The 21,320-nt window shown below is 30.9% G+C and overlaps 1 protein-coding gene across 1 annotated transcript; it reads left to right on the forward strand.

Moving 5' to 3' along the window:
* The first annotated feature begins 649 nt into the window (after window positions 1-649).
* LOC139525977 (acid-sensing ion channel 5-like) lies at window positions 650-18,838 on the forward strand. The gene is made up of 12 exons (XM_071321166.1): window positions 650-864; window positions 1,537-1,714; window positions 5,175-5,208; window positions 7,178-7,319; window positions 7,991-8,082; window positions 9,128-9,291; window positions 9,836-9,907; window positions 11,741-11,849; window positions 12,926-13,004; window positions 16,195-16,305; window positions 16,894-16,969; window positions 18,590-18,838. Exons 1-12 carry the CDS (start codon window positions 686-688, stop codon window positions 18,773-18,775), a joined length of 1,422 nt encoding a protein of 473 aa, XP_071177267.1. The 5' UTR covers window positions 650-685; the 3' UTR covers window positions 18,776-18,838.
* The last annotated feature ends 2,482 nt before the right edge of the window (window positions 18,839-21,320 follow it).

Genomic DNA, 21,320 nt, shown 5'->3' on the forward strand with positions numbered 1-21,320 from the left:
ATCAACTAAGATTATATATCACTTTTTTTAACTACAACTTTAATTTTAATAATCTTAAATTGGTAACATGCCCATGCTCTATTTTGTCATGGGACTGAAGTTATATAGCAATACAATTTCATATTTCCACAGTTGGACTCGCCATGGCAAAAAAAGAAGAGTCTAGAGACTCTGCTTCAAACCTCCGCCGCGAAACCTGAGTGACTAGTCTATAACTAATTGCATCATGGGTAATACCGGACACAAAAGGTTCTGTTTTGAATGTTAGTACGACATAACCTTGGGTAAAACCCAATAATGATGAATTCAATTACACGCAGTATTAGATTTTATCAATTTGATAAAAAATCTATTAAGTAATTAGCAATGCTTGGTGTAAGACAAATTGAAGTAATTGATAATGTGTTATTTTTATTGTTTTCGAAAGGGAATTGAAAACAATTTGGTACATTATAGAATGGATTATTGCAGATATGCTTAAATAAGTATAACATAAAAATATTAAGATATGCATGACTTCATAAAAAATAAAATAATTAGCAAAAGACTTATGTTTTGAAATTCCCGTAGGAGCGTTAGGGCAATCACATGAAGTCAGCTAAGATTGTTGTTCATCAATAACAATTCATTATAAAAAGGGATTTCTTAGGTAAAAAATAATATCATAAAGAGCTCTCACTTCGCTATGCCAGAAACAATTGGAGACAAACTTAAAGACTTTGCTGGTAACACCAGTATCCATGGTTTTGGAAGAATAGCAGATTCTGTGTTTATCTTGAGAAAAGTGTTTTGGATATGTGTACTCTCAGCGTCATTTGGGATGTGTGTTTTTCAGGTTTACCGTTTGTCATTACAGTATATCAGGTAATGTAATAGAATGCACATGTTTCGCGTAATTGGTAGATAAAATATGAATATATTCAAAGTTATGAATTAAAGTGCACATTATTGAAAAAAACCACTAAGACATTGAATGAATAGTATAAATTAAAAGAGGAGCGAAGGATACCAGAGGGACACTTAAACTCACAGATCGAAAACAATCAGACAACATGGGTAAATAATAAAAAGACAAACAGACAAACAACAGTACACAAGACAAAACATAGAAAATTTAAAGACTAAGCAACACGGTCCCCACCAAAAAATGGGGGTGATCTCAGGTGCTCCGAAAGGGTAAGCAGATCCTGATTCACATGTGACACCCGTCGTATTGCTTATGTTATTACAAATTCGGTAAATAGTCTAGTTATAATTATAACTGATTGATTGTCAATGTTAATGTTCCGTGTACTCATAACCACCTTTTAAAGGACATTAATAGTATATGATTAAAGGAACTTAACAAATAGAAAAAATAGGGGTGTGTTCTTACTTTTAAAATATCAGTCTTTAACATTTTGTAGGAAATAATACTAAATAGATTATTTTATATATTTAACAATGGGTCTTTATTTTATTTTTTAATATGCACATAACAGTATATTTAATTATATATAACACTCTCAAACATATGTTTTTATCTTTCCTTTTTAGTGAGGGTGTTAATACAAAAGTATCCGTCTCCTACAAAGAACTTGAGTTTCCTGCAGTTACAATTTGTAATCTAAATCCTTTAAAGCTAAGCGATGTATTACTAGAACCAGATCTTTTCCAAATATTAAATGAAACCGAGCATGCTTTTGGAATGAACATAACTTACCCTTATCCGAAGGTTAGTACGAGTGATTTATTTCGACAAACATTTTCTTTATACTGGTATCTATGATTATTTCATTTACAACCACTGCGTCGATGCTATTGCTTGTTGAGTTTTTCTTCCCCGAGTTTATTACCAGCTCAGTAGTCAGCACTTATGTGTTGACATGAACTATCATTGATATGGTCCTATAATGAATTAACTGTTTATAAACTAAACTACTAAGGCTTTTCTACCATGGGAATAGATTACCTTAGCTCTTTTTTTTTGGGCAAAACTGTAGGAATTTAAGGTCTTCAATATCCTTCAACTTTGCAAATTCAAAATTGTAATCCTGGAATCTATGATGAGTTTATTAAAATAATGTGTACTTGTATTTGGTTCATTCAGCATAACTAAATACACATGCAATGTCAGGTTTGAGAGAACGTGCCTATTTTCAATTCAAATAAGGACAGAAACTTTTAAAAAATATTAGAGCAAAATATACTTGAATTTAAGCTGTTACGTAATGTCAAACTGACCATAAATGAGGGTCTGAATTGGAATCCTTCAATTCTGTTGCTTCTCTTATATATAGATTATTTTCTTTGATATTTATTCATGTTACCCGTTGTTCTCTTTTCTTTGTGTGAGAAATTGAGAATGGAATGTGTAATATGGCAAAAAGACAACAACCCGAACAAAGAGCAGACAACAGCCGAAAACAAACAATGGGTCTTTTTTTCTTTTCTTCAATTTTTATGCTTATTTTTTATTTATTTTTATATTTATTTTGATTTTTGTTATGCCCTATATTCTGCACTTTTTTGTCGTTATTCTCTATCATTATATTATACAGTTCGTTATTCTCTTTTTGTATATTATAGTTCGTTTCTGAGTCTGTTACATTTTAACGTTGTGTTTATTTTGTGCCGTTTGTTTCCTCTTATATGGGTCATTATAAAAAAAAGTGCAAATTTTGACGAGGTAATATTTTGAAAAGCGATGTCGTTGTTTAAAACATTTAGATGTGTCCCACTATTATATAGTATGGTAGCAACGATATTCAGAAATATGCAATGGGAAAAATGAAGAGTTTCTTCAATTTTAACAATGTAAGACCATCCTTTGATAGAATCGTGTCAATGGTGTTACCAATTTAAAGCACAACTTTAGGTACTAAATATTATTGTTTAACATCAAACAACTGTTCCAATTTTTTATTTAAGTTTCAATTACGACTTATTGACCTTATTCATATAACTGTGCATTCAAAACTTAAATTTCAGAATGCATTGTCGTAAAAAAGTTGGCTGTCCTAATGATGGCCGTTGTAAATACTAAAAGGTGCACCTGAACTGAATATATGTGAATTGTATAAGATTAAATGACAATAATATACCTAATCCTTCGTACACAACCTAAAAAACACTTTCATTTATGAATACAAATTTTTAAAAAATGTCGCATTTTTATAAAGTAACACCACTGACCCTTCAGTAACTCCAATGACACAAAAGTATCACCATTGACATCACATTTCAAATTTTACCTTTATTAAGTACTGAACACAAGACCAAAAACACCGAGCAAAAGAAAAAAATGAAAAAATAATTCGAAGGCTAGAATATCTCAAATTATATAACATATCATCAATAACAAAAAATGTCAATAGTGTTACTAAATAGTGTCATTGGTATTACCAGCATACATCACTTTGTGAAAACTTTGTATTATGTAATACATGATATTGTTAAAACAATGTTAAATAAGTATTGTTTTTCATAAATAATATGATGTTTCGCTTGTTAGCATGAAAGAAACACAAAACAATGCTGATTGTCATTATATATTCAGTGGTTTTACTAAACTGGTCAATGGTGTTATTTTATCAAAATGGTCTCACCATTGACAGTAGCACCAATGATTTAAGGTGTATTTTAATATTTAGTTAAGAAATAAGTGATCCATTCCCCTATTCTATATGTTGTTACTGGTGCATGTTTCTATAATCAATATATTTCATAATTCAAAGCTCAGGAAATGTTTTCAAAACATGATTTTTATAAGGGTACACCATGGACCCTTTTTTCAATTATGATATAGCTTTTACTTACTTTTTAAAATTTTCCACTAAATTTTCAACATAAATGTTTGTTTTCTTTAGCATAACATGCTTACAGGTAACATTGCTTAGGGAGAAAGTATTGCAACTGCTGAAATCTTGAGAAAGATAACTCTTTTGGTTACACCATTGACTTTAAAAATGAGACTTTTCCTTTTGGTGAAATATTTATTATAAAACCAACATACACCTCCCAAATCATTAAAAAAATGTTTGTATGTATCAAAATGAAATAAAAAGTGATGAATCCTAATAACAAATGGTATAAATAATAGTCTTATTTCAGGTCTGAAAGGATTTATAGTAAAGAATAACTGTTGATTCTGGCTATATCCGAATCCCTGTATTCCATATTGTATAATTATATTTTGTGTACTTTTTGAAATAAAATATTGTTTAAACTAAGGATTTAAGAAAACATCAAGGATGTTTTTATAACATTTCATACTGTAAACTGTATATTGTTTATCACAAAACATTCATATCTAACATATGAAAGTATTATTTTGATACATTTTGATATATTTTCATGTCTTTTGACTTAAACATACCAAATAACATAGTTTTGCATGGTTTTTTTTTATAATGACTCATATTTGAGTGTGAATTCACATTATTATAAGACGTGTCACGGTATTTTTTTTATCCCAAATTCATGTATTTAGTTTTGACGTATTTTTGTTATTCTCGTTGGATTTTGTCTAACGCGTAGTTCGTTTCTGTGTGTGTGTTACATTTTAATGTTGTGTCGTCATTCTCCTCTTATATTTAATGCGTTTCCCTCGGTTTTGGTTTGTGACCCGGATTTGGGTTTTTTGCTATCGATTGATGAGTAGTTTTGAACATCGGTATACTACTGTTGCCTTTATTTATGTTGACCCGAAGCAGAACAGTATATACATGTTTACAGTTACGTTTCAACTTCTTTTAGCAATAAACAAAACAAGATTTCATTTGATGAACTACCAAACAAAAACAAAATTATTATACACACTTGAGCCAAATTATGAAATGAATTCAATCGTTCAAAGAAGGTTAAATCTTTAAAACAAATCTACAAAATGAACTCGGCACATTCACCTTTATTCCTGACTTCAGGTACAGGCACTTCCTTATATATAAAATGAATCATAAAATATAATGAAATAAGAAAAGTATTTAAAAGTCAAAAACGAAAAACGAAAAATAAAAGTGTTTTAGTTTTTTTATTATGATTTCTCAAAAACCCTTTTGATACTTGAAAATGAAAAAAATGAAAAATGGAAAGTGCATTTGTTTTTTTTCACTTTTGATTTAGCCTAAATTGTCCAATATTTACTTTTTATTTGATTTTTTAATTTTTCATAATTAATACCTATAATTTTGTAGACTTCATTTCCACATACTGTTCCATATGACACAGGTAAGTAACGTAAATAAACATATATAAAATCTTGACATCTATATCACTAACGGAAAGCTGAATACTAAAATTTATGATAAAAGAGATGATTTTTCATTTCCTATCGTTAATTATCCATTTTTAGATGGTGACGTTCCCTTGTCACCATCTTACGGTGTTTATATATCTCAACTTGTACGATTCGCTCGTGTATGTAACAATGTTTTAGATTTTACCGAGAGAAAATTATGTATTACTGAAAAATTATTATACCAGGGTTTTCGATATCACAAACTAGTCAAAACATTTACTAAATTTTATCATCGGTATAAGGACATAATTCGTAAATATAGCTCAACATGCAGACTTCTTATACGTTCAGGTATTTCACATCCATTTTTTTATGGAAATATTCGTTATAAAGCACAAAGGTGTCAGTATTCACCTCAAAAACTAACAAAACCTTTGAATAGACTTATTAAGAAGAGATATAGTTACGATACTGTTGTCAGGTCATTAAAGACTGAATATTTTGGCGTTAATATTGATTCACTTATAGGGTCTTTGCATCGGAACTAAACACATTTATTCAAAAACTAGTTGTTGGCATGACACGGGTTATGTTCTTCTTATATATGTTAGGATGGTATGATACTCAACCCCTAACGGGAAGGATTGTGCCTGATGTTCATATGATGAAATCATAATCTTTGAGTCAGTTAAATTGAAGTCTGGAGCTGGCATGTCAGTTAACTGCTAGTAGTCTGTTGTTATTTATGTATTATTGTCATTTTGTTTATTTTCTTTGGTTACATCTTCTGACATCAGACTCGGACTTCTCTTGGTCTGAATTTTAATGTGCGTATTGTTATGCGTTTACTTTTCTACATTGGCTAGAGGTATAGGGGGAGGGTTGAGATCTCACAAACATGTTTAACCCCGCCGCATTTTTGCGCCTGTCCCAAGTCAGGAGCCTCTGGCCTTTGTTAGTCTTGTATTATTTTAATTTTAGTTTCTTGTGTACAATTTGGAAATTAGTATGGCGTTAATTATCACTGAACTAGTATATATTTGTTTAGGGGCCAGCTGAAGGACGCCTCCGGGTGCTGGAATTTCTCGCTACATTTAAGACCTGTTGGTGATCTTCTGCTGTTGTTTTTTTTTCTATGGTCGGGTTGTTGTCTCTTTGGCACATTCCCCATTTCCATTCTCAATTTTATTACTCACGGAAAGGAATGTAGGGCAGTGAGGTTTAGAAACTGATAGTCATACTGTTGCTGTCCACTAGCATATATATCATGCAGATCTATAGGTAATCAAACTCTAACTACTGTTGCCGTCCACTAGCATATATATCATGCAGATCTATAGGCAATCAAACTCTTACTACTGTTAATCAGCACAGCCGTTGTTACGGAATTGTAATGATCTGTAATTACCTCCTTACGGAATTTAACCTAATTAACATGTGTCTTTAGTGTTATGCATATAACGATCCCGAAGACGTTTGATGGACTTTAATAATGCAGGGATACAGACCTGGTTTGTTTTGCAGAAACTCTCGATCTGGTAAATGATGTCGTGTTAAAGGCGCGCACAGTTGACGAATTTTCCCAGTGATAGACAGATCCAAACAATCATTTGTGAATCATCTTTTCACAGAAAAAAAACATAGTAAAGTAGATTTTATGTAAGAATTTAATGCTCCTTTTTAAAATGTTATTGATGTCAGAACCCGTTGACCGAAGTAAGTTTTTTCACGCTCTTAATAATAAAAATGTACGCATGATCAACGCTTTTCAAAGCTATAAAATCAAATCTGACCACTACTTTTCTACTACAAAACAATGAAACAGTGAGTCATGAAATTTTCTTTGAAAATCCGTCAATCTTTTCTTTCCACTCATAATTGATATATAACTGTTTCGGGTTCTTAAACAATTAAAATTATAAGTAAGCATAAAGATGTCCGACTTGTCGTTTTTCAAAGGTGATTTACCAATGCATACTGCAAAAGAAGTGTTCCGCCTTCGGATGGGAAATTACACAAAAGACGAAATAGTTAACATGAGTATTCCAATGCATGAATTCATTTTATTGTGCAGATTCCAAGGAGCTTCGTGTGAACCAACGTGAGTATCTTTGATACAAAACCTCGTTTTGAATTTCCTAAATCGTAACGACTCGGCCATTCTCGGTAAATCATGCCATTGTAAGAAGCCGGTACACTAGTAGAACTGTCCGAGCAATTATCATTGAAAACTCGTGACATAAAGAAACTTTACCGTTTATTTACAAAATATGGAAAGGTCAACAGGATAAACAAAGAAAATTGTTTTTATTTCAATTTCTGTGATGTTATTATAAATAAAAACGAAATCGCTTTGCTCGCTCTAGCCTGCGCAGGTTTATGTATTCTGGAATACAATGTAATATATTATTATTTTTCTTCTTAGTTGTTGTAAAAGTCTTCCATGTTTTTAACTTGTTTTAATCAATCAATTTAATTTAAGATGAAACAAGTCTTCTCATTTGCAGAATTTTTTACTATTAGCTGTTAGACATAATTTTGTCATGTGACCGTGACGTAATCACAGGTTATTTTTTCATTACATACTCCTGAAAAACGGAACATAGAATTAAAGTATAAGAAATGCATGTAATACTTTTGCTGTCTATTCGAAATAGCACGCACCACATTTTGTATGTTATTTCTTAGAACACAATATTACAGTCAATCTTGAATTGAGCATACAAATTATTATCGATTCTGTCAAGCTAAACGCATTTTTTTTTGTGACAGTGAAACTACACAAATACGAGATGAAGATTATGGAATATGCTATACGTTTGCGCCAAAGATACCTATTGCAAAATTGGCAGGACCTTCAATGGGTATGTACTTACTCGTTTTAATTTGATTTGTAATCGACAGTATTTAGAATATACTTGTTTCACTTCGACTTAGTATAAAAACTCGTATTCCTTAATCTTACAATTTCTTTCATCCATTAGCCTTATATTGTCTTTTATTCTTCTACCTAACAATTTTGTCAATATTTCACCCTATATTTCTTTTATTCCAGAACTTTGTGTGCCTTGTATTTTTTTATTTTATTAAAAGGACGTTAGCTGTCAACTTCATGTTCACCGATTTGAATCAAATTCTCATATATCTGATTTATAACATTATGAAAACGTATATCCAAATAATAAATTAAAAAAAAATTAAAAAAAAAAATTCTTACAATTGTACGATTGCATTCATACCTTACAATGACGTTATAAAACGTATATCCAAATAATAAATAAAAAAATTAAAAAGATCAATTCTTACAGGATGTACAATTGCATTTGTACAATGAAACAGTGAATAATATCAAATTTTCTTTGATCTTGATAATATGTATTAGTATTTCGTGTATTTTAGTCTAGATGCCATTTTATTAACCATTTAGGTGTCATTCGAGGACTACCGAGGGTCATATATTCAGATATGATAAAGCAATAGGATTTTTCGAGGTCTGTTTGATTTCATATTATTATAGACTAAACAAATATGTTAATAATCGTTTTTTCCTCTTTAAGAATACGTTTTTGTAAATCGAATGGCTTACCCTTGCTTTTCTGTCAACATTAACCGTTTTTATAGCGAAATACGCCTAGTTTATGCATAATCGATCTCAACCTAAGAGGTTAGATCGTAGGTCACATGAATACGGATTCAATCAAATCGAATTATTCTCTTGCAAGTGAATAATTCTTCAACTATGTTTCTTAGCTTAGCTCAACCAAACTGGCATCTAAAGGTGAATTATTATTTCACTAAAGTTCGATTTCATAAGATTATTGCGCCGACAATGTATTTCTTCGTATTGATAAAATAATAAGATATAGCGGTGACAGAAAATCTCATCATATTGACTTTATTTTATTAAAGGACTAGAATTTATTCTTAACGTACACCAAAAGGAATATATCCCTTTCATCACAGATTCGTCAGGTATTAGAGTTGCTATTCATAACCGGAGGTATTCCCCAGACATTAGAGGAAGTGGAATATCCTTTGCAACATCAGTCGAAACAAGCATTGCACTTACACAGGTAAAAATAATATCGCATCAAAATGCATGATTAATTTAATTTGCTAAACAGTTTGTTGCATTACTTTCATATAAGGAATATTTGAATTCGAAAAAAATATCAACGTTCATGTGTTGACCACATATTCCGCCAGTATCACAAGATAGTCTATTGCATGTTCCAGATTTTTGTTTTATTCGCCAGGATTCGAACTTATGCTACTGAGATATCATGGCACCAAATAGCATTGCACTGTATCCGACGCGCTAGACCACTCGACCAGCCTAGGCTTTACAATGATAAAGCTTTCAGTAGTTGGATGTCAGTTTTTAATCTAGCGTCGTAATATAGTATATGATATATAAGGCATGAAGATGGAATCGTTTTAAATCAAATGAATTGTCTATTGTAAAGGGTCCTACAAATTAAGGCAAGATGCAGTCACAGAAATAGTTATATTAGAAGTACGTCTGAACCAGTGATGAACCAGTGATGAACCAGTGCAACAAATTTAATCCATCGGATAACCAGCATATATATATTTAGTTATTTTTCATTTTCACAGAGGTCATTTATTCGACATCCGGGTCGTGATGGATCCCTATGTGACAAAGATAACAAATACTCTGCAATACTGGTATGTTACATCACGTAAAACATTGCTCATTATCTAGCTGTAGAGTCTTTTATTTTTTAATTTTTGGGGCCATCTTTCTCCATTCTTTTTTTTTATTTTGCAAATTATTCTATATAAAAAGATGTGGTATGAATGTCAATAAAACAACTCTTCACAAGAGACCAATTAATATAGAATGAACAACTATTGGTCACCGTACGGCCTTCAAAAATGTGCAAACCCCAAAATGTACAGTCAGCTATTAAAGGCCCCGAAATCACAAATTTAAAAAAAATGCAAACGCGAAAATTAACGTCCTCATACAAAATAATAAACGTAAAACAAAGTAAACAACAGAAACAGGAACAGAAACAATTGACAACCACTGAACTATAGGCTCTTGACCTTGGACAGGCAATTACAGAATGTGGCGGTTTAAACGTCTAAAGTCTTTATACTTAAGCACTCCTTTTGATTTCCCTCAAGTATTATGGTTTTTTTTTGCAGTATTGGCATTTTACTCTTATTTCTGTCAGCATCTTTCAGACCCTCAAAATTAAGGATTTAAAAATACTGAAATACACCAATGAAGTAATATGGGGACGAAGTCCCCAATAACAGTAGAAAATTCAATAAAAAAAAAAATTCGGGAAAATTTCCCTAACTTTTTATTGTATACTAATGAACTCAAAATCGTTCAATTTTTTTTTGTCGTGTTTTGAAATCCCGGACCTGCGCAGAAATGTACAATGTACTTCCTTTTTCCGGTCTCGTTTGTATGAAACTTTGAGTAAAATATATATTTATCAGTCTAGTATAAAATAGGAAGGAACGCGCAATACCAATTTCATTTTTAATAATTTCTTGATATGAAAAAACGTTACCTGATGATAGCGTTTCTTTGTTTACATTGCATATGACGTCATAATTTAAATAACGTCACAACTAAAATCCCTAACAACAGAATCAAAATCGGAAACGTTACGGTATTTCCGTTTCTTTTTTTTAACAAATATTTAAGTTAAAAAAAAAAAATTCATACAGACTTCGTCCCCATTTACAGGTAATGCCTGCCTCATATTAGTCAATAATACCTATTAGTCATATAGGATTTCTTTCTTTTTCGATTAATAATTACGTATTGATAGTGCTTTTCATTTGCACAATACTGGTATGTTTCATTTTTTAGAGGGCAGTATACAGTTTTCAACAAAAAAGTTCCTATTTAAATATATTGAAACACAGCAGATGTATCAATGACAAGACACCTAAAGCAAAAACACACAAAAAACAAAGGGACACCGTTTTTATGCTGCTCGTTATCTCAAAATTACAGTTATCAGCCCATTTCAAATAATAGATAAACCTTCATGATGTTTAATGATAATTTAGACTAAAATATCTATTTACGCACTTCCAATGGATTTAGTATATTAACTTCTGAATCAGTAATCTTAATATAACTTGATCGTATACAATGCCAAAATATACATATCGACAGGATGTAGGGTCTACGGTTTCATTTATTTTCGTGGGTACAAATTTTCACGGATTGATGAAAACCTGTATTTTCGAGGATGTTTGATTTCGTGGTTTGGTCATTATTTGAATTTAGTCCTAGAAAAAATTGCAGTTCGTTGAACACCAACAGTTATGATTCGCTTTTACTAATGAAATTCACTCAAACTGATATCCAACGAACAATGATAAATCCACAGTATGTGATAATCCGTTAAACGTAAGATTCATACAACTAAGGCCAAACACTTAGTGACGACTATATTGTACAAAACAAAACATCATTGAGATTACTACTTGCCTTAACATTTTGAATTAAATGATATATTATTTAAGGTGTGCATGGAAAAATGCATTGGCAAACGTGTTGCAAAAACTTGTGGTTGCCTTAGTTCATGGTTACATGGAGCCGATAATGTTGAAACAATGTGCAGTACGCCTTCGGGTAAATATGAAAACAAAATTAGTTTACACCAATGACACAGCCGCGCTATGACAAAACTAACAAGGAGAAGGCAAATACAGTCGGAAATCAGCATACATGATACGTCATACAATACAACAGGGACAGTGACTGCATCATCTTTTAAAGGAAAACACGGGACAGTTGGCATATTCAGTATTTAGTTCTCTGACTGACAAATTCGCATTTAGTCAACAATAGCAAAATATGTTATTTTCAATTATATTTTTCTGTTCCTTTCTTAAATGGATTATGTAAAAAAAATATTGTACTTTGCATTAACTCCTTAAGAATCAACATCGGTATTCCTTTGATATTTCGATTTAAATCAAGTTATATCATATCATTTGTTAAATAATTCTATATATTTAATCAAAATTTTATCATTCCAATTAATAAGAATTTTATTTTACAAACGTACCACTTATCAAGGAGAAGGTTTCAAACATCTTGCTGAAATTTTCTATTTGATGAACACAATAATTTCTTAAGTCTTTTGCTGTTTTATCCAGCTCGGTGTACTCAACAATGAAAGTTGCTGTTATCTTAGTATTGATGTACTCAAAATGTATTGTTGTCCTTTTCTCCATCTCGGTGAAATCAACAATGGGTGTCGGTGTTATTTCCGTACAATTTTATTTTTATTAACATTATTTTGCCGCTAGTATTCCTTTGTTTAACATTTTTAAATTAGTTGGAACGACTGTATTAAACATATACAAATATGTTTAAATACGTCCACTCCGGACACTCCGGATTCCTCCAATAACAAAACTGGCCGCCACGAAATAGCCAAAAAAGTGGCGCTAAAAATGTCGTTAAATAAAGGCAACAGTAGTATACCGCTGTTCAAACTCATAAATCCATGGATTAAAACACCAGTAATCTTTTAAATATGTTCATACTTACGTCACTTCTGGAACTCGGCAACCTCCACAGTAACAGACTAAATATGTGCATCTAGTAATACTACTTATCAATTTTTATCCATTTTTTTTGTGAAACACGTGGTATACCTTCTTATTATAAATTCATACAACTTTGGTGCTGTATTTCAGAAATATCCTGTATGAAGGAAGTTCAGAGTGCTATATCGAGTGTTAGTGCCGAAGACTGTGATTGCAAAGTACCTTGTCGGTAATATATTTTTACTTTGCAGAATACTATTATTCTAAAAAAAATGCATGCATTTTGTATATCATATTTTCGTTTTTGCGTGAATTCAAAATAAATGAGGCACAAACTGAATTTTATGGTCAATTTTCAACCAAGTTGAAATAGTTTTTCTTCGGTAATTTTAGGTTGTATGTTCATTGAAGTTCGTAAATCCAAGAGGGCAATAAAATCAAGAAATAATCAAAAAACTATAACATGAACACATTGCATGCTATCTTTTCAAAAGAATTCAAAACAGAAATTGACAGATTTTTACAGTGCAATTAATCACTGGGACTATAGTTATTATTTTCAGGCATACATACAGTTTGTTTTACATTCTTTTTTTTTATTATTATTTTTTTTTTGTCATTTTCTCTCTCATTTTTATGAGGCTGGTTCAAAAAGTTGTTATATTGATAACAAATCATACGAAAAATGAAGATAAATTACTTTCCATGTAAGAGTAATCCTTTTAGAAGGCAAACACCTAAAAAAAATATTCAAATATCAAAAAAAAAAATGGTATATGAACACCCTGTTTTCCTGATTGTGTTGCACTCCTGACACTTACCATATACAACAGTTTAAAGAAATTATATGAAATATAGAAGAATAAGTTGAAGTTTTTATAAAAAAAAATTAAATAAAAGGATATTTTCTTCCATTTCAGTGTTGATTGTTTTGGTTTTTTTTTTATCAAAATTGTAATTTTTTGGACAAAATACCCGAAGTTTATATTAATTTTGTAAAAACAAACTTGCTAAAAAAAGAGTTCCCATGAATTAAAATGCATTATTTTTAATGACAGACATACTGAAAACAACCATATATAATTCTAGTCATACTGTTCTATCAATTCTGCTTTTATACATACATAGAAATATACAACAATTTCAACTGTTTCTGTTGCACTCCTGACACTGTTTATGTACAACAATTAATTAAATGAACAAAATACATGAACTTAAGAACAATGAATCTAACATTTATATTAATAAAATTTATAGTAAAGGAATTTTTCTTCATTTATTGGCTAAAACTTTTTAATTTTCTAATAAAAAATGTTAAAAAAAATGCCAAAATATCTCAAATTATTTCAAATTATCTACAATTTTGTTTTCAAAACGTAGTTGAAGTAGATCACCAATTGGTTCTGATTCTAAATTTTTTTTTTTAAATGATAAATATTCTCAAAGCAAACATATATAATTTCAGGCATAAATATCTTTTAAATTTGCTTTTATGCATACATAGAAATATACCATCATTTCACCTATTTCTGTTGCACTCCTAACACTGTTAATGTAGAACAATTTTAAAATGGACTAAAACTTTTAAAAGATTGTTTTTTGCATTCATAATTCTTTTCAAGGATTCATTCACTAAGTAATGTTTATCTTTAAGAAATGAGAAACAACAAATATAATAAACAATAGCAGAAATCATATAATATCAATATGATTTTTACTAATTTTCAATTGTAAAACTGTATCATATAAATAAATCCATAACAAAATACTATATAATTAATGCATTGACAATAATTTACATATAAAATTACTTATTAATGATAAATATCAAAGCTAAATAATTGTATTATAAAAGTGTTGCGCTCCTCACATAGAATAAATAGCCCTAATGGAAAAATAAAATCTTTTTCTGTCATCTTTTTCACAGGAATCAAGTCTCATATACTGCCTCTCCAGAAAAATAAAGCAAAAGTTTATATTGTAGTGAATATTTTTTAATGGTAACTGTCAAAAGTCAAACTTTTGCACTCCTGACCATGTAGGGTATGCTCATTAAATTGGCTCTCACAAATTAGATGTGAGTTCCGACAGTGAAATATTTGTTTGATTGGACAGATGAGATATTGTTTTAAAAGTTTAAATGTCTTCTATAGATACATTGCAATATTGAATTAAAAAATACACCATTCTATACAAATTGGTCACTTTGTGTGTTGCACTCCTGACAGGGTACTACACTTTTTCGAGTTGAGAAAAAAGTGACACCCTATGCCTCAAACTTTTAATCATTATTGGAAATTAAAGGTAAATGCATTGAAGTTTTTGAAACAACAGCTGCCTTGTGGTATAAATCTTTTTATTTAAAAAGGCAAGACTTTGAAAAAAGTCTTTTTTTTTCTTTATGTCACAAAAAGGTGGTGCACTCCTGACGTTTTCAGCATCGTTTTCGGGCACCAATTCATTATTTTGAAAGGTGTCTCTTAGATTTTTGGTATACAAGTGCAGAATATCATGACACATGATATGGTGTGCCTCAAATCATTCATACTGTCTGTAAATTAAGTCAATTGGCCAAATATGCTGTGCCTCATTTATTTTGAATTCACCCTTTAGGTAAGATTGCTTTTGTTTCTATTTGGAAAATTTGGACCGTTCTCTCATCTGAGAGTCTTGATTGGGTTTACAAAATAGGTTATATTATTAGTTACACAGTGTGCAATTGTCCTAATACGAGAATTTATCGGCTCAATAAAATTCATATCGGGTGAGGCGAAGGGATTCCTTTAAAAAAGATGACAGAAAAAGATTTTATTTTTCCAATAGGGCTATTTATTCTATGTCAGGAGTGCAACACTTTTATAATACAAACTAAATATTACATGTATAACAATATCAACCAAATATATTTGAGATACTTAATCTAAAACTGTAAAAATTAAATATTAGGACTATATAGAAACTCAATTTTTTTTATTAGGTCAATGGTAAAAGGGAGATCATTCCAATTGACGTCATAAATAAGGGAGATAATTCCAATTGACGTAATCAAAATTGTACTAAAATTTATTAGGACAATATCAGCCAATCAAATTGCGAGAAATTACTCTAAATCAGGATAATATTTGTTACATGGCGTGTTAGCAACCTAATACGATATATATGGGGTCAGTAAATTCCATATACGGTGAGAGCGATATTATTTATGTTTTGCCCATTATTCTCTATTCTTTATATTTTTTGTCTGTTGTTTTTTTTTTTTTTTTTTGCCCTTTATACTGCACCTTTTTATCCATTAAAAATTGTTTCTCAGTATCTCAAGGATATATATTTATACACGTATGCGTTATACCTAAAACACAATAACAAAAGGTTTATTGAACCTCATCATGTTCAATACTAATTTTTCTTTAATGTTTTAGAGAGGTTGCCTACAATAAAGAAGTTTCTACAACTGCATACCCAGCAGTCAACCAACAAGGGGTTCTTGAAGCAATTTTGAACACAGACAGTGCTTCGTTTGGCACATTACGGTAGGTTTTAAACAAACAAAAGCTTACCATTTATAAAGATGTTCTGGAAAGAGTTCATAACATAGACAGCGCTTCATTTGGCGCATTACGGTAGGTTCTGGAAGTTATTTTAAACACAAACAGCGCTTCATTTGGCGCACTACGGTAGGTTTTAGACAAACAGAAACTGTGCATGCTCTTTTTGAAATAAACGATATTTAAAAGTTCAAATCAATGTAATTTTTTCGACTGTGTATTATGAGCATAGCTCAATACAAAACCAATGATATGTGGTATTATTACTGATGGAGCAACTTACCGCCAAAACACAAAAACGAAGGTCAAAATCAGGCGCTTTCACCCAAAATTTCCTTAAGTTTTGTCAAATACATCTGAGGTCATTAATTCCTGAGGTAGAAAAGCCTTAGTATTTCAAATATTCATTATGGTAAAAGAAAAGAGCTACGGACGCATGGAATTTATAAAGTAAATGTTTTAATCTTTTATAAAAAAAAAAAAAAATATCAGTCGCAAAATTTTATTTTAGGTATGTATGATAATTCATACATTTAATGGTTAAAACTTACATATTGTCATTGTAAATTACAGTGAAAGTATTGTGTACCTCAAGGTGTATCTGGCTTCATTAACCGATGAACTGACAGAAGAGGAATTAGCATACACAGTGAGTAATAATTAACGTATTGCAAATATATATTTTATTTTTATTAGAATCTTAATTAAATCAAATAATAAAACTACTATACTAGTGTTCATTGCACATATTGTACATTTTGTTTTCGATTGGCATATTACTCAAGTTATTTCACTTGACTGGGCGGAGTCTAGCCGGTTCGCTCATAATAAAGCAGTCCATCTTAACATAGGTGTTTTAGGATAAACTCATCAATAAAGTGTGCAATCATTGTTTTGTAAATTTATTTGATGACACTGATAGGTGATTAGAAATCAGTAATAATTATAACGGCAATCATCCTTATCACACACATCTTCAAATAGACTGTCCTTATGCAAATTAAAACATAAACTCCGCCCGATCAGTTGAAATAACATTGGTAATACCAATAGACTATTTTCATAATACCTGCTTTCGACTCGAAGAATACCTTTTTTTCGACTAGTTACGTACTTTGTTATTGGGTACTCTTTCAAGTAAGAGCTACAAAAGAAGTATAAGCAATTGTCCTTTATAGTTATTTATAGTGTCTTATTAACCAGTAAATTTTGTTTTTTATCGGGTAACTGTTGGCAGCTGTCTATTCTAAACTTCTTATCATACAGTTATATTTAAATAAGTATATCTAGTGGTATGATTGCCACTAAGACAACTACTATAGTACAGAGAGCAACTATATGAAAAATGACTTTACGGCTTGTGACAATGACCCACAACGTATATACCGTAAGCTAGAATACAAAGACCCAATATCTAAATTCATTAAACAGGTCGATTAATAGAAAAATTTTGAGAGATGAATATTAAAGGTGTTAGAATATAAATACTTTTATTAATTAATTGTCCAATGCGCTATCTTGAAAACACCCATAGAACACGTACACTTCACATTTGACAGCAAGAAATATGTGAACTTTCTTCAAAATATCAATTATTAGCTGATCACCTATTTGAAATGAACTTTTCGAATAATTATGGTAAGAATGCATTGTCAACGTAGCATAAATAATTGATACATGGCTGATATAAATCAGGCACTGAATGTGTCTCATCTATTATTTATAAAATGAATCTGTCTCATTCAGTCTCTTGTGGACAGTCAGTTGTCTCATTGCCAATCATACTATATGTTCTTAGGTGGCTACCATTTGATTTTTATTGAGAGCTAGGATAAAATAGGCGCCGCAGGAGAGGCGTTTTGAGTTAAAAAAAAAAAAGCAGGATGAGACACTTTGCAATAATAAGTCAGGATGCCAATTTATGTAAAATAAAAGTCAGGATTAACAAATAAAAAAAGGAAAGACCGAATAGGGTGAACAATAAAAATTCCAAGATTACAACATTACTACAAATAAACATGAAAATCAAATTGTAGCTCTCTTTCTTTTATACAAACCAAACGTAAGCAAGTAACCAAACACCCCTTTTCTGTTCTCTGGTGGCCGGTTAAATTACATACAAGATTGAATGTGACCTTGAGTTTGCATAGGACGAAGCCTTCAAGAGCTTTACAGCTAATTAAACAAATATCAAAACTTGCCCTTTACTTATTTGTTTTGAGTTTTTACTCTATATGAAAGACAAGAAAACGTTTTTTTTTTTTTACAGGAAGAAAATTTTGTCAGTGACATAGGTGGCCAGCTAGGATTGTGGGTAGGCATGTCAGTGTTGAGTATCACTGAAGTGGTTGAACTTATTATATTGCTGTGTATTTGGTGTGGGTCACGAAAGAAAGACTCAAAAACAGACGTGGAGAACTTTGACAAGAAAAGAAGTAGTATTGCTAATTCTTAATGAAAACAATACATAGTGTATCATGTACAAAAAGAACTATCATATTTTCTATATGAATGTCAACTCTCATACTAACTTGTACAATAAAATAAATAGATTTTTAATAAAGCAATATTTTTAAACATTTCAGTTACATGTATAACATTAACGGTACATTTATTCTGTACCCATATTTTGACTATTTTATTTATTTTGTCTGTTTTGTTCACACATCGTTGTAAATGTAACGGAAATTGATGACACTGTTGTAAAAGTGAGAGGTTAAGCGCTATAAAACCAGGTTCAATCCACCATTTTGTACATTTGAAAATGCCTGTACCAAGTCAGGAATTCCATTCGTTTGATGTGTTTTGTCATTTGATTTTGCCATGTAATTAGGGACAATCCGATTGAATATTCCTCGGAGTTCAGTATTTTTGTGATTTTACTTGTTTTCATATACTTGCACTAGATGTGCATATTTGGGAATTACTGGCTATGTTTCTCAAATTATGCACGAGGTTGAGATATACAGTAAAAATGCAAACTTATTAATAATACAAAACTTTGCTTAACTGATAAAAATAAAAAGGACATTATACGCATAGCCGACCCCGAACAAGCTTTCATGAGTGAGATATATTCCTCAATTTAAAATGTTTTACAAAAAAAAAAGTAAAAATGTCAACCAAACTATTTTTGTATTTTCATATTACCAAAGCGCTGGATGCTTCAAATTAGTCTTGTTTCCAACCATAATGCTTCTGTTATCAGAAAATTCCTAATTAACAAATGTAAAACTTAAACTGTATGAACATGTGGGAGCGAAGTGGCACAATATCGTTCCCTTGACAAAAGGCCAAGTCCCATATAAGATACTTCGCAGATAAAAGTGAATTGTATTGTATTGTATCGCAAAATTTCACAACGGTTTTGTTTTAGATTTGGTTTCATGTACACATGTATGGAAAACATACGAATTTGTAAAGAAAGTGGAGACAGCATTCCCATCATAATAAACTACATATTATCATATAACACGTGTTTCTTTGATCTTCTATAAAAAAAAAAGTTATAGAAGTTCTTCATACAACGATACAGACAGCTTTAAACGAAAAGTAAACACAAAGTTAAACTTCGTTTATGTCATGGTTGATTTTATTTGAGAGATTTGTTTTTTACAGCAAAATTGAAATTTGGTTATAAAGAGAATAATTATCCTGATTATTGACATCAAGTTACTAACCGGGATCATATATTGTAGTGTGTTTTATGAATACGAATCAGTGCTACTGGACATTTTCTCTGATAATAAACAATTATGGAGACATGTCAATTATATGTAAACAAGTCAATTATATGTAAACAAGTCAATTATATGTAAACAAGTCAATTATATGTAAACAAGTCAATAATATGCAATATCAGTTTCTAACAATGTGATCTTTCAAGTAATTACCATTGATTGATGGAGGACAAAATCAGAAGGAATCGTATAAATCTGTAGTAGAATTTATAGAACCATGTCAATGTTCCATCCATAGAATTCTAATTTTAAAACTAACCACAAACACTTCTCAATTTGGCTGAAAGGCAAAACATAATTCTGTTTACAGGTACAACTGTAAACCTTTATATATATAAAAAATAATGTCCATAGTTTTGGAGGGCAAAATTAATATCCTGTCGTGTTACAGGTAAGAAAGTGCAAACATTATGTGCCCGATTCAATACACTAGTTAAAACAACTTATATATCCTCAGTGTCTTTATGTTGTTGGGATGTACAAGTTCCAAGCCACGTCCACTTTGTATTATGATAGATATATTTCTATTTGTATTCATCTGATGAGTTTAAAATTGAGAATGGAAATGGGGAATGTGTCAAAGAGACAACAACCCGCCCAAATAAAAAACAACAGCAGAGGGTCACCAACAGGTCTTCAATGTAGCGAGAAATTCCCGCACCTGGAGGCGTCCTTCAGCTGGCCCCTAAAAAAATATATACTAGTCCAGTGATAATGAACGCCATACTAATTTCCAAATTGTACACAAGAAACTAAAATTAAAATAATACAAGACTAACAAAGGCCAGAGGCTCCTGACTTGGGACAGGCGCAAAAATGCGGCGGGGTTAAACATGTTTGTGAGATCTCAACCCTCCCCCTATACCTCTAACCAATGTAGTAAAGTAAACGCATAACAATACGCACATTAAAATTCAGTTCAAGAGAAATCCGAGTCTGATGTCAGAAGATGTAACCAAAGAAAATAAACAAAATGACAATAATACATAAATAACAACAGACTACTAGCAGTTAACTGACATGCCAGCTCCAGACTTCAACTAAACTGACTGAAAGATTATGATTTCATCATATGAACATCAGGCACAATCCTTCCCGTTAGGGGTTTAGTATCATACCATCATAACATATATGAGAAGAACATAATCCGTGTCATGCCAACAACTGTTTTTAGAATAAATGTGTTTAGTTCCGATGCAAAGACCTTATCAGTGACTCAATATTAACGCCAAAATATGCAATCTTTAATGACTTGACAAC

The sequence above is a fragment of the Mytilus edulis genome, chromosome 6, assembly GCF_963676685.1.
Source record: "Mytilus edulis chromosome 6, xbMytEdul2.2, whole genome shotgun sequence".
NCBI lineage: Eukaryota > Metazoa > Mollusca > Bivalvia > Mytilida > Mytilidae > Mytilus > Mytilus edulis.